This window comes from Tetrao urogallus (genome assembly GCF_951394365.1).
Source record: "Tetrao urogallus genome assembly, chromosome: 14".
Classification (NCBI taxonomy): Eukaryota; Metazoa; Chordata; class Aves; order Galliformes; family Phasianidae; genus Tetrao; species Tetrao urogallus.
In genome coordinates this window covers 2,137,104-2,151,677 of record NC_136827.1, presented here as the reverse complement: position 1 = coordinate 2,151,677, position 14,574 = coordinate 2,137,104, and the positions used below count along the sequence as shown (strand labels likewise).

The 14,574-nt window shown below is 53.7% G+C and overlaps 1 protein-coding gene across 1 annotated transcript in view; it reads right to left on the bottom strand.

Moving 5' to 3' along the window:
• Positions 1-1,051: 1,051 nt before the first annotated feature.
• The window catches only part of SIL1 (SIL1 nucleotide exchange factor), a gene marked incomplete at its 5' end in the record, with an annotated part of 67,637 nt that continues 54,114 nt past the window's right edge, over positions 1,052-14,574 (bottom strand). Inside the window, 3 exons of the mRNA XM_079542163.1 lie at positions 1,052-1,425; positions 2,967-3,131; positions 5,150-5,246. Coding sequence (XP_079398289.1) covers positions 1,075-1,425; positions 2,967-3,131; positions 5,150-5,246 — 613 coding nt within the window. The 3' untranslated portion in view covers positions 1,052-1,074. The remainder of the gene's footprint in view (positions 1,426-2,966; positions 3,132-5,149; positions 5,247-14,574) is intronic.

The window sequence follows — 14,574 nt, the reverse complement described above, 5'->3', positions numbered from 1 at the left end:
CAATTTAGCACTGCATAGGGCCCAGCTCTGTCCCAGTACTGAGATCTGTCCCCCCAGCAGCGACTGCCGTCAGATGGTATTTATTCTTAACCCTACAGCAACCCTAGCCCTAAGCAGGCAGAAAATAATTTTTAATCCCAGGAAGGCAGCCCAAATCAAAACCCAAAGAGAGAATGAAAAAAAAAAAAAACAAAAAAAAAAAAACCAAAAAAAACCCCACCACCAAATCAATACTTGCAATTAGCACTGCTCTGCAGTGATGACAGCCAATCAACCACAGCCACAGCCAGACATACCTCAGCTCCAGTGGGTGAGGGCTGGCACAGCCTGGCTGCAGGCAGCTCTGCAGTGAGCTCACGGGCAATGCCACAGGGCTGCATACAAAACCAGCAGCCTTCCCTTATTGGTTTTAATTTATTTTTCTGCAATGGTGTTGGTAACATCAGCATCTCCAGCCCTGGGTCACACTGCCGCCCTGCAGCGGGAGCAACACTGACTGGAATACCTGCAGCTGCCAGAGAGCAATGCTGGGATGGAGCACAGAAGCAAGAAGTGCTCACAGCCTGCTCTACAAAGCGGCTCCGCATTGCAACGTACCTGCAGCAGGACAGCACACAAGCAGGATTTGGGAGTTTGCACCTTCCTCATCCGAGGCCTTGGGCACTACACATCACTCTCTGCAGCCCACCTCTAAGGGCAAGAGGAAGGCAGGCAGGCAGCAAGAGGTTCCGCACAGGGTAAGGCACACTTCACCACCCCACTCTCTCCTGGGATGGAAGGAGCGAACCCAGGACCACACCATACTGGGCTGCAGAGGGCATCTGCATCAGGTCCTTGTCTAGAGGCTGCAGTGTGAGCTGGAACCGGCCTGCCCCTCCAGGGCACAGACCTCTATTTTCCAGAGTTGCTCAGTGCTAAGGATGTGTGCCCCCAGCACTTCCGTCCAATAACAAACTCTTGGCACGTTTCCACTGGGGAGACTTCCTTAGCTCAGCCATTTATTCAAAGTGCACTTACACAGCACAGGTGACACCACACATCACACCGTTATCCTGACCCGTCCGAGCTCCGGCCTCAGCCCAGCTCCTGCAAGATGCTGTTCACAGAGCCCAGCAGCTCCTGGAAGTACCCATCCCCATCGCCGTCCCTGCGCTCGGCAGCTGCCAGCTCCTCATACTCACTGCGCAGCAGCCCCAGCGTGGCACTGAGGGCCGTGTCCCCGCGGAAGCGCTCCCTGCAGAACGCCATCAGCACAGCCACCGCCTTCAGTACCTTCTCACGTGCGTCGTGCTCTGGCAAAGCCAGCAGCCCTGGCACTGCCACACACCAGTCCTGTTCCAGCACTGCCGGCACCAGCTGCACCCGCCGGTACTGCTGCACCTTCTCCTCCGCTTGGTCGCTGTGCTGAGAGTCCTCCAGCAGCATCTGTGGGAGGGCACGGGGCAGATGATGACCTGTAGCTGCTGCCTGCAGGTGACACACTGCATGGTGCACACCGCAGCTCCTGCCATGCAAGGAGACGTGCAATGCATGCTGCTGCACATGCAGCTCAGTGCCAGGGATCTCAGGTGACGTGAAGGAGGATTCAGGCTTCTGTAGGACCAAGGAGCAGAAACCCTCAGCCAGGGGAGCAGAGGCAGAGCCGTGCCTCTCACAGTCCCTGGGGACAGTCCTGACCCCAGGGTCAGCTGGGTCCCCAAGGATGTCCGTGGTGCCTCTCCAAACCTTCCTTCTGCTACCCCCAGGTCAGCTGCTCCATCACAGCACTCTGTGCCACTGAACTGCTGGGCATAGAGACAAGGAGAAATGATACCACCACAACCCTAGTTCCCAGGAGCACTACTGCTGAATGCCCATTTGTACTTTGACATTCAGGATTCGGGGTGAAAAAAGAGGAGAAGACAAATGTCGTCCAGATGCTGCTCTGTACTTCAGTGCAGAGCTGGTGCTTACAGGGGCTGGTGTTACTTTATGATTTTAGAAGCACAGTTTCACCCAGGCAACCCCAAACCTGGCCACATCTGGCCCAGTCCTGCTCCCCACCAGGTTCCAGCATCCTCCTGCTTCCCCTGCAGGCTCTGGAAGGGGCTATGCCTGGAGAGTTGTAAGCAGCAACAGCCACATGTGGGCACAAACCTGAGGCTCTGCAGGGCCTTTGGAGCTCCTCCAGCCAGAGCAAAGCTGGGGCAGGTGGCACTGCATGAGGTGCACACAGGTAGGCAGAAGGAGCCAGGCCCATGGACCCTTCTACTGCGTGCAAAGGGGCAGGGCAGCACAGCGCTACAATCAGGAAGTAGAAGGGCAATACAGGAGCACAGTAGCAAAGGGACTAGTGTGAATGGAATAGTGTTACAAAGGAAAGGTGCTCACCCATTTCTGAAGATCCAGGCTCACAAGAAAACCCCACAAAGGAGGGATCTCCAGCCAGAGATCCTTCCCCAGTGGCAGTCAGCCCTTAAATGAGGTCTAAGAGAGGTGCAGCCAGGCTCCACCCCTTCCAGTCACGCAGCTGAACTGCCTTCATCAGTGCTCCCAGGGCCCACCGGGTCCTTTCCCCAGGTGCTCAATCAGCGGATCAGGCTGGGACTCAGCAATTCCCATGCAGGGTGTCAGAGCCCACACCTGATGGGATCTCAGGCCCATCAAAATAATGTGCACCTTCACAAAATCCCGTGGAAAACAATTGTTTAAGAACACAGCTGTTCCTCTGCGGTGCCTGGAATCCGAGTGTTAAAGCAGTGATAATCTGCAGGGCAAATTGGCTATAAACAGAGTGAAAGTGGATTTAATTCCCATTCTCTGGAGTAAGAGAGACACACAAACTAAATAACAAATGGTGACAAGAAAGGCAGCAGTAATCCACAGTATGTGAAAATAAGGCCTCAGGAGCTACAGCTCCAGCACAGGAGCTGGGAGGGACCTTCCCCTAGAGGAGATGCCCCGTCCCACTGCCCCACAGCCCTCACCTTCTCCACGAAGAGGTCATAGAGCAACGTCACAGCACGGACACACAGGGCTGAGCTCCCTGGCTGTCTGAAGAGCCCACGCAGCACCTGGAGGCCACCCAGCTTGAGGAACTGCTGCTGGGCATAGGGGAAGTGCCTCAGCAGCGAGGAGAGAGCGAAGAGTGCCTGCAGGAGAGCGGTGTGTCAGCTGGGGAGCAGGGCTGTAATGCTGCAGCACAGAGGGGTGTGGGCAGCCCCCCGCAGCTCCCATGCAGCCCGTTGGGTTGCCCAGCCATGCAGAGCATCCCAAACCTCTCCAACCCCAGCCACTCAACCCTCGGCTGATGCCCACCTGAACTCCCTCCCCAAGCATCACTGCAGGAGTTGGTGACCCACAGAGACGCGTAGCCAGCACCTGCACTATCTCAGAGCATCAATCCATGCAGTTCCCTCCCTCTGCCCTCAACACTGAGCCTGGCCATGGGCAAAGATGCCCAAAGAGGACAAAGCAGGGCTGAAGGTGATCTGGACACCAGGGACACCATCTGGACACCATCATCTCTCTTGCATCATGAAGGGAGAGGACCAGTCGAGGAGCAGTGTCACATACTGTGAGTGTGGCAGCAGCCCACGTATGCTCACTTCTAACAGACGTCCCTAGCAGACGGGTTGGCATGGCAGGGGGCAAGCAGGGGTCAACAGACCCGTTCTGATGACTGCTCCCAAGCACAATGCTGGGCTGACACCACCCTCGGGCAGAACTGTGGGGCCGTGGGTGCCTCGTGGATCCAGCAGCACCAGCGCGCCGCACCACAGCGAGCCTCGTGCCCTGTGCTGCGGACAGATCCGAGCTGACAGCCATTGCTTCCTCGACCCCATTTGTTACTATTTTACATCCCTGGAGTTGCCTCCGGTAAATCAGTGATGTTTCTGTCTCCTTTTTTCCATAGGCCAAAGGACCAGGAATGAAAAAATGCACTCCTGGCCTCGCTGCCGCACAGTGCTGAGAGCATCAGTGCGGAAACCTACAGTCTGGGCACAACCAACCCATCATGGGCACCTGGCCTGGGGAGCTGGGGGCAGTGTGGGCACATGAATTGGCTGCAGAAATTTTGTCCTCCTGGAAAAGGGCCTCAGCTCTGCCCTTGGAAGCTCCACAATGCCACCCAGAAACACAGATGGCACTGAGCTCATCCCTCTCCTCCACTCTCCTCCAGCTAATGCCAGCAGGATGCATTTGTGTTTGCTGAAAGGAAGGGGTCCGTACCCACCAAGGGTTCAGGAGGTGCTGGTGAGGATCTCTGCATCCCAGCCATGGTTCCCATCCCACAGTGATTTGCAGGTTGGTCCCTGAGCACTCTGAGCAGTTTCAGTGCAGCAGCTGCGGGCACTGCTCCAACCCAGCAGTGAGGGTGCAGCCAAACAGCTGGGGACTGCCCAGCCCCTCCCAGGGTTTTGCCGTAGACCAGAGAGGAATGTGTTTGTGGAAGCCCCTTGTTAAAACTCATGCAGCACTTCACTGTTTGCTAATGGTGAACAAAAGTGCTGTGAGTTGCATCTCCCCATCAAATTCCATCTTGCAGAAGGTCACCATGTTAAGCAGTGGGGCTGGATGTTCAGGAGACGACAGAAAACGTTGTGGCCAACAAACAGTGGTGGCATCAGATGCCAAAGCGAGGGTAATTAGATCTCACGCTCTGGGGAGCACGGCGGGGAGGCAGCGAGGGATCCCCCAGCCCAACGGACAGCACTGCACATTTGGCTGGGGGCTCTCTGAGCTGCTCACCACGCTGCGAAGCCTCTGCTGCAGGCCACTGCCAGAGGCAGGGCGCAGGGCGGGCTCTGGCAATTAGCTCCTTCCAAATGTCAGCTCCCGTGCTTGCTGCCCTCTGAGCTTGTTGCCTGCTGCGGGCATCCCCGCCTCTCCCCCCAGCAGAGCTGCAGCATGCAGCCTGTGCCCCAAGGCGGGGATGTGCACCCCTGCGTGCAGTGAGGGTGAGACCACAGCGCTGGCACCAACCGATCAGGGCTACTGAGCTGTGACCCGGCCACCAGCACCATGCTGGAAGGCACGGAGTCGTCAGATGCCCCCAGAATGGATGCAGCACAGGTCTCATGCTCACATGAGCAATTATAAGGTGTGATACCCTGTAAAGAGCTGCATCCCAAATGGCTTTACCCAGAGGTGACCCCTGCCTGCTCACCTTCTTCTTGACAGCCTGTGGCTGTTCTGTAGCCACAATGACCAGCAGCTTCTGCAGCGCTCCTCCTTCAATTGCTTCTATCTGGACTTTGGGGTTGCTGCAGAAAAAACACACAAAGATGTGTCACACACAGGGGGCCGAGGGGATGGCAGTGCAGATGGGAAAACGCCTGCTGGGCCACTCGTGCTGCCCTGCTGTGTGCCCACGTCCTGCCCATCTGCCCCCAGCAAGGAGCCCTCCCTCATCCCTGCCTTGCAGCTACTGCTCCATTAATCCTCCAGCTCCGCACTGCCTCTGCTCCTTAATGGCCTCTGTGCTGGCACTCGCCTCCCCCTCGCTCACTGTTGCCCTACTGATTTACACCACACTCCCCTGCTGCTGCGTGCCCACGTTGCAGCACCAGTCCTGCCCCAGCTTCACCTGGAGGAAGGACCCGCTGTCCCCGGGGCCTCTGAACCAGACTGTGCCTGTCTGGCCACCCACACATCTCTCATCGAGTGCTTCTCAAGGACTAGAGGAGGCTGAGTGCATCCCTCTGTCTAGAAGAATGGGGTGAAACGGCAGGGCTGGGTGTGAACAGCTGCCCCAGCACAGACCCCACTTGCAGCACACCCTGGGGCTGCGCTGGGTGCAGCTGGCTCTCTTTTTGGCAGTGCTCAGTCAGAACACAGCATCCTGGAAGTCCCACACTGATCCCAGGTCTCATCAGCTCTGAGGGAGAGCTCCAGCACTTCAGCCTTTGCTCGGCTTTGAAGCAGCAATTGCACCACATTACACAGAGGTCAGCATCCCTGCTACAGCAAACACCCACTGCTCTCACTGCTGCAGAAAGCTGCAGAACAGCCAGCACAGAGAATCACACAAGAAATAAGACAGAGGCAGACACGGTCATAAAAAAACAAAAACAGAGGATAAATGGACTTGGGTAAGGGAGCAGCCTTGAATTTAACTGGTGGCTTGCTATTAGCTCACAAAAACACAGCAAAACCCTCAGCTCTGTGTATTGCCCCCAGGCACACGCAGCTCCAGCCCAGGGCAGCTCCACCACCACTGCTCCCATCTCCAGCTGTACCCACAGTGAGCACATGCACACAGCATCCCAGCACCGCTCCAGCCTCAGCCACTTTCCCACTTCCCCAGGGCAAAGATGGAAGAGCACGATGGCAGGTGAACATCAGCTCTCGGAGCAGTCAGGGTTGTGCTGCAGACGTGTCCAACACAGCCAGCACACAGAGGTGCCGAGTGGGACACGAACCCCCAGGCAGCAAGAGGGAAGGGAGAGCTCCCCCAGAGAGGTGGATGAATCCTGCATCGCCCTTCTGCCCAGGTGAATTTAAGGCAGACATATTCAGGGCTTGTGACTGGGCTCCTGAGGGAGTCCAGAAACACAGAACCCAAACAGGCTGTGCTGCAAGCCAGGCAGCAGGAGGGTTTTTTCCAGCCCTGTTTCCAGCAGTGACAGCTTTGGTCTCTAACTCTGTGTGTACAGCTGGCCTGTGTTTGCTTCTGCTCTGAGCTCTCCTGGTGAAACAGAGATGCAGGGATTCAGGTTCTGCCTGCCATCTCATCCACAGCACTGTCAGGCACTGCAGCTCCATTAGTGGCGAGGACGAGAACGAGAATGCTGCACTTCCAGACTCCAAGGAGGAGCTGGCAACACTCAGAAATACAGTTGCTGATCCTAAAACTCCCTCCAACCTCACATTAATGTTACTCCAGGCAAGGGGGGGCAGGGTGGGTGTGGAGCAAGCTTGCAGGCAGCCACATTCTGGTTCACAGTGCACAGAAAGGAGCTCTCAGACTGCAGAGCTCTTCGTGCCATTCAAAGCAAACTGGGATCTTGAAGTTCTTTGTCACATCTATCTAAAATAAATAATAAAAAACTCCACAGCAAGGGATGTAACGGAAAAACCGCTATGCCTTTTAATGCTTGGCTGGTCACCCGGAGTATCAGATCTAATTAAAATCTCTGAACCATGGAGTTTTTGCCAAAGAGTACCTCTGGAGGTTAGGAAGCCTTCCTGGATGCTAGGTGTGCTGCTCACTTCTCAGCGTTTCTGTTGTTTAATGTCTCCACCATCAGTTGTCCACTAACAAAAAGCTCATTTGAGGGTTTTGAAAATTCAGCACAGATCTGTACAAATTACACTGTCAAGCCCAGGGAAAAGCTGCCTGAACAAAATAAATACAATGAGACAGACTGTGGACTGCTATCATAGAAAATTCAACCTGTGCTAATCTGTCACTAGATAAGGGGATGCTGGCATCAGCAGCAGAACGGGCTGAAATGAAGCTGGGAGAGTGGGGCAGAGCCTGCACACAGCCTGCAATGAGCAGCCCTGGTTGCATGGGGAGGGCAGAGGTGTGGGTGCAGGTGAGACGACGCAGCTTCAGGGCTGGGTGAGGGTCAGCCCCATACAAGTGTTGCACTCAGGCTCCAGCAGCTTCCCACCAGCAGTGATGGACATGGGCACCAGACCTTCTTGGTGAAGATCCCAGCTGCCAGACCTTCTCCAGGGCCTCTGGTCTGCTTCTCTTCTCTGCACCTTAAAATCCCAACCCAGGCCAACTCTCCAAGCTCTTGCTCTGCAGACAGGCAGTGACTGGGGCCACCTGCACTGCCTGCACACTGCAGCAGTGAGGATGCCTGGTTTTAGCCACAAGACAAACAATACTTATGCCTCCCACTGCTGCCTCCTCCCCAGGCTCCTGAAGCTGTACCTTTGCATAGCACCAACTTAAGGCACCATTTTATCAGTCCAGCACATTTTTGCTCTTTTGAAGGAGGATGACTGTGCCCTTTGGCTGAGAAGGGGAAAACAAAAGCAAGGAGAGAAAGCGATAAGAAAACCTCTGAACCTGCCTGCTGCAGAAGGAAACACTCCATTTTCTGCCGGTTTATATTTCACTATGCCAGAGTTATAACTTCCCACGAGGGGCCAGAAATTATTACAGCTGAGGCCTGTTTGCCAAAATACCACGAGCCTCAGAGAGAAAAATTAATACAAGCAAGTGCAGGCATGCTGTGATCAGTGGTGCTGCAGCTTGGAACGGGCAGGGAAGCTGAAAAAAGCTGGCACAGAGCTGTGGCTGAGCAGTCCTGCCCTGGGCAGGCACCGAAGGCCTCCCAGGCACCTCCCTACAGCCATCAGGTCGGGCTGTTTGTTCCAAGCAGTCTTTTTCCTCCCACTAAAGCGTCCTGTGGCAGCAGCAAGGCTGTAGGACAGGGATGGCCAGCCAGAGGGCCCACCAGTGAGCAGCACGGATGAGCTCCAGTGCAGCTGTCTGCAGGCTGGGGGACTGCAAATCCTGCACATTCACATGGAACCAGCTCCCGTTTTGCTAAAGAACAGACATGGAGAGTGCTCCCTGCTGAGGAATACCCTTACACTGTCACCTTGCAGAGCCCCCATCTTTGGACGACCCAAGGCACACATGCCCAAATTCGGAAGAGTCTTTTTCAAGTTTTTCCAGACTGCACATTGGAAGGGCGTGGGAAGACTGAAAAGCAGCAGCACAGCCCTGAGGCAACAGCGGCTCTCCAGTTAGACAGGAGCTTGCAGTACAGCAGCAAAATTAGATTTAAATTAAAAAAAAAAAACAGAAAAGTCAAGTGGTGTGGAGGGGCTTGGGGACTTGGAAGCACAGAGCAGGGCAGGCAGGCAAACGCCCTCATCTCTACTGCTCTGGCAAGGACACACACAGAATATTTATTTCTTGACCTGCTTCTTGCCAAAGCAGTGTACGAACCACACAAAGCATAAACGAGACCCTGGTAGGAAGGACTGTCTGCTTGCCCTGAGCGTCTGCTGGAGCCAGGCACGGCGAGGAGCTGATGGGGGTGGGCAGCGGAGCAGGGGCTGGGCACATCCCCAAGCACAGGCCTGGATGGGAGCGTGGTGTGATGCTGGAGAGGGACCATCATCGCCAGGCTGGGCAGCACTTAATGGGCCTCTTGTTTCTTCAGAACCAGCGGACTGTGATACCATGTGGGAAATCAAAGCCAAGGATCAAAGCCTGCGAAGCAGCCTAAAAAATTTAGTATAGTCTATTTAGCTTGTGCTGGAAGCCAAGGATCAGAAGCAGGCAGGGAAGTGGTGAGGCTTCACTCTGATAGCAAAGAGCACAACAGCACCCAACGCTGCTCACAGGACATTGGGGCTGCCCTATACACAGCCCTGGGCTGAGAGCCGTGCCTTCAGAGCTCTGCACCCGGCTGGGAGTTTGCAGGGTGATGGAAATCTCTGAGAGCCCTGGAAACACAACACAACGCAAGCCGTGCCACAGCAATAAGGCCAACAACTTGTCCTGAGAGGCCACTGAGTTTGGAGCTCCTGTAGCAATCATAATGTTACAATTACTGACCAACAGCAGATATAGAAACAAAACTGCCCATTGCAATGTCAGTGCTAAAAGGTTTGACTGGGATTCAGTACTTGGAGCCTCAGCCGCAGCTGTGAATCTGTGGCTCTGAATAAGAACAGAAAGGAGATGCTGGGTGATCAAGTGCTTGCTAGTACTTGTGCAGCTGAATTTCAAATTACAGCTTTAAGGAAAGAAAGCTTAAAAAAGCTCCAAGTGAGAAGTGCTGTATGCAAGGAGCAAGGTTCCCCATTGCATTCAAAGCAGTGGCTGCAGCATGAAACATTCCCACGGGAAACACCCGTGTCACAGCTGCAAGGGGCTCTGCTACCCAAATGATGCCCCAGGCTCACGAGTGCCCACTAGAAGTGGGAATGGCCCAGCTGTGCACCCCTGAAGCTCTTCCAAACACGCAGCACAGCTCTGCTCCTTGCCTGCTGCACGTGGCAACCTGCCACTGCTCCGCGCCACACGCAGGCGGCTCCGGCCCCGCAGCTTCCCAGGTGCACGTGAGCTGGCTGCATCTCCTTCTGAATTTTCTATCTGAGGAGATCTGAGACACCTCAATGCAAATAATGGTGCAGCCCCCCCACCCTGCAGACCAGCCACCCGGCCCCGCTGCAGGATGTCAGCCCAGCAGGCTGCCTCTGCTGCAGCACAAAGCAAATGATGCTGACGCGCAGAGGGGAGCGAATCTCTCACAAAAATACATATTTAGCACAGAGGCTTTCCATTGCTGCAGAGTCTCGCACTATGGAAAAAGAGATGGGACATTTGAAGGCACAGCATGAGATATGCTGGGCAGTAAGATAGCCCCGAGCCCAGCGAGGCCACCAGCTCACGGCTGGAGGGGGTATGAACACATAGCGCAGAGCCCACCCCAGGTCTACACACAGCACACCTGGCCCAGAAAGCCTGCTTTCTGTGCATCAGCCCCAAACCGGGCCCATCAGAAAGGCCTTCAGTGCTACGACCCAAGGAGACTCAAAAGCACCCAGCCAAATGGAGCCTAAGAAGTTGTGCCGATCAAAATACAGTGGAGAAGAGAAGTGGGGTGAGGGGGGAAAACTTGACAAAAGGAAAACTAGGTTTCAGTCGGCAACACAATACAACAATTTCGTATGAAAGATGTGAAGCATAAAAGAGATGTTAGATGTTCAAAAGCAGAGAATATAGGAGAGACATAAAAAAAAAAACCCTGAGAAGATGAAAATCTCCACTTCAATGCAATGCTGCCTTCTCACTTTCTACCAAGCCAGGCGCTCATCGCGGTAGCGGGGGAGCAGCAGCATCCCTGTGAGAGCAACGTGTCTCAACGTGACATAATGGATTACATAGATGCAAGCGTGGTTTTTAATGAGCAATTAGGTTATTGAGTATTTGTTGCTAAGAGGAGAAAAGAACTGCAGAGAATAAGTTGGAGCTGAGAGCGTGATTGTGGGGTTTTGATGGGCTAATGTGATACTTAAACCAAGGGAGCGTGATTCATGCCACAAAGGCAGAAATAGCACAGAAGTGCCTGGCAAAAGCTAGGGACCTTGGCTTGCTCTCTGTGTCCCAGATATCAGCCAGAGGTGCCTGGGCTCATTAGGAGCCCTGCAGTGTCCCTGCTCAAGGCAGGATGGCCATCAAGTCCCATTTTCAGAAAAGGCCACCATGCCCAGAGCTGCCTGGGGACAGTGACATTGGGTTGAACTGGGGAGGGCTCTGCTCTCAGATATGCTCTGCAAATGCAACCACCCAACATGGGCCCTTTCAGTGAGCTGAGAAGCCAGAGCCAAGGACCTCAAGCTCGAGAAAGAGCTGCTTCATGTGGTGCTCCCAGGATGGAGGGCCCCATGTGTCCACGTGCTGGCCTCACAGAGGAGCCCACAGCAGGTAGAGCCAGGCAACGGTGATGTTTTGGAACAGGAAACGATTAGGCAAGCTGCAGTGCCATTATGTAGCATAACAGATGGATAATTAGATTTATACAAAGAGCTGTAAAACCAAGTCATTAAATAAAAAGATGGCACAGTGAATCGGAAAGCCCCCAGGATGCAGCAGGCCAGGTATAGGGAGCGGGCAGTGGAGCCAGAGCCCAGCATTTGTCGGGGTCACCACGAAGTGAAGAGTGGCCCAGGGCAACTGTTCCAGAGAGGAGCAGTGAGAACAGAGGAAGCACGCCGGCAGCATGGCAGAGCTGCAGCAGAGCAGTAAAACCCCTCTTGCTCCTCACCTCGCCGCGCAGCAGAGTAGAAAAGTGAATACCAGGTCTGGACAATAAAATCTTAGGTGCTGTAATAAAATCAGCCGCGGCAGGTTGTTCTGCTAAACGCTCACAAACAGCAAGATGACGGGCTGTATTTATATCTGTGGGTATAAAAAGAACAGCTGGAGATGTCACGCAGCAGCAGAGCACACCAGGCAGGACAGTCACACTTCGGCCCTGGGTGCGCCCCAGGACAGCCCTGAGCTGCTCTGCAGGATGCTGCTCACACGAGGTCCCACTGATACCGGTGCACACAGAGCCTCAGGTGCAAGCTCAGCTTCCAGGAGTTTAATCACAACCCCACAAACGATTTATGATGAAAAGCTTTCAGGTTCTCGGGGGCTATCAACTTCACGCTGACAGCACAGAGCTGGAGGTGAAGCAGCACCGCAGACGTTTGCCCAGCTTTCCTGTCCTCCTGATGGTGAGAGATGGGCCGGGCTGCCTGTGCTCTGTGATTTAGGGGCGGCCTGGGGGACTCACACCCCATCCGCAGCCATCAGGGACGGCACCCGCTCCCTCGCAGGGCCGTGCTGGATTGTTGATCCCTGTCGAGTTACTGACGCCCCAGGTAGGGACGAGCAGGTGCTTTGCGGTGCGTGGAGAAGGGCAGCACAGGAACTCCCTCAGTGCTCAATCACCCACTCTGCTCTGAGGCGTAAATCAGCCTTAGGGCTGTATATGCCATCGTATGAAACAATATGCAATTCTGAAAGGCTGTTATTGCACCATAGGTCAAATCTATCTCATTGCCTAAGGATGGGTTTTGTTTCATCAGAGGCTGCACTAATAAAGAGCGAGTGCTTTTCTATGAGGGCAAAACTCATTTATTTCTATGTAATTTTAGCCATAGCCAACAAGAATTGTGTTGATTTCTTTTCAAAATCACAACACAGCAAGGAACAAGAACAATATTGCAAGATTAATGCTGCGTCCTTGAGTTCCTCCAGTGCTTTTCATCAGAGCCACTTCAAAGCCCTCCCTGATTTACGGACAGGGAAACCCGAGCACGACTGCAAGTGGTGGCAGCAGCCCCTGCCTATGGGCCCCATGATGGGCAGTGCCTCTGGGCACCTCCAAATCTCTGCTGGCTTCCGCGGTGGCAAACACAGGAGCACCCAAAAGCTCCTACATGGCTCTCTGCTGCTGCTGAAGGCCCCCGGAGCAAACCCTGCTGCAGCAGCACCCTGAAAGAGCCGCAACATCGCACTGCGTGCCTTGAATTATGCTGTAAGTTCCTCCACCAGCGAAACAAAACCCATTTGCACACCTTAGGTAAAACAAAACTGCAAAACACCATCAGAGCACCACAAGGACAAAGCCTCGGTGTCGGCTGCCAGATCCCAGCACTCCGTTTGTGTTCTTGAGAGGCAGCAAGCGCCTGGAGAACGCATCACACCAATAATCCTGGGAGACGTTAGGAGGCGGCTTGAGGCCAAGGTCTCTGATTGTTATTCTATTTATCTGTTTGCTTCCTCGTTTGAGCTGGTTTTTCTTTAAGACAAGTGCTAATAATAAAAAAAAGCATTTGTTCCCGCTGGGACGGCCGGAGGAGCGCGGGCACTGAGCAGCTCTTCCACGAGACACAAAGCGAAGTGTGAGAACAGCACTTGGCTCTTCCCTTCCAGCAGCACCTCCGAGCAGCACTGTCCTATTTTAACCCTGCCATCTGCTTCTCCACTCCCTGCATTCCTCTGGTAACCGCAGAACACAAAGTATTACATCAAATAGATCCTGCCATCCTCCCCAGCCCATTTTGCCCCCTGAGCGTCCCCCCAGGTCAGAAGGGGCTGCTCCCAAACCGAAGGCCCATCGCTCCCAAGCCTTCCTGCAACCTCTCCCACCCGATCCAAGTGCAGGAGGAAGTGCTGGATGGCAGGGGGAACGGCACCCGGTGCAGTTGTCACGTTTCCAACTTTGGCTGTTCCCGGTCCCATGGGGTTTAACAGAGTGCTATTAGAATAATTTTAAAGTGGAAAACGAGATTTGTTTCACTGAGTCATAATTCAAAGCTGAGACTCTGCTCCATTTACAAAAGCAAATCACCAGCTCGCAAATGCCAAGCACAGAGAATTTCAGCTCCAAAAGAGAAGCCTGGGGAACACTTCCAGCGGGGAAAGCGGAGATAGAACTAAAAGCTGCATTTGCAAATCTCTGTTTTTTATTTTTTATAAACACAAAGTACGACCTGAGGAATACCAGGATTCCTGGATGAATCTCCCGGGCTGACGCTCAGTCAGTTGATTTCCATGCATTAACAGAGGGCAGAGTTAGGGTTAGGCAAGGTCCTTCCACGCTGGGACAGAGCGGGCTCTGCCATGCCGCAGCCCTTGGGCTCCTGAAGCCAGCTCCTGGGTGGGAAGCCCTCGAGGAAAAGCTGGGAGTCACAGAAAGCACCAGCAATGCTTTCTGCCTTCTGATTCATCCCTCCTCCGACACCCACACGCTACGGCAGAGGAGGCTGGAACTGCTACATTTAGGATGACATTTAAAATCAAGGTTGTGCTGCTGATGGTCATTAAAAATCCAGCAGCATTTTTCAGAAACAAGTGGGTACTCACAGTGGCGTCCCTGCCAAATATCAGCACAGCAGTGATTTTTCTAGTAGCTTCAGTTCAAAGATAAAGGAAAATTGCACCCACATATAATTACTGTTATTATTGCTGTTGTTGTTTTTTAAACAGTCTCTATGCACCTTTATATTTTCCAAATGTAAAATAAGACAGAAACATTTCCCCAACATTTCTAAGTGTTGGATTCATTTCACCTAACATTAGACACCTAAAATTAAGATACCTAGTTTCAACGTGCT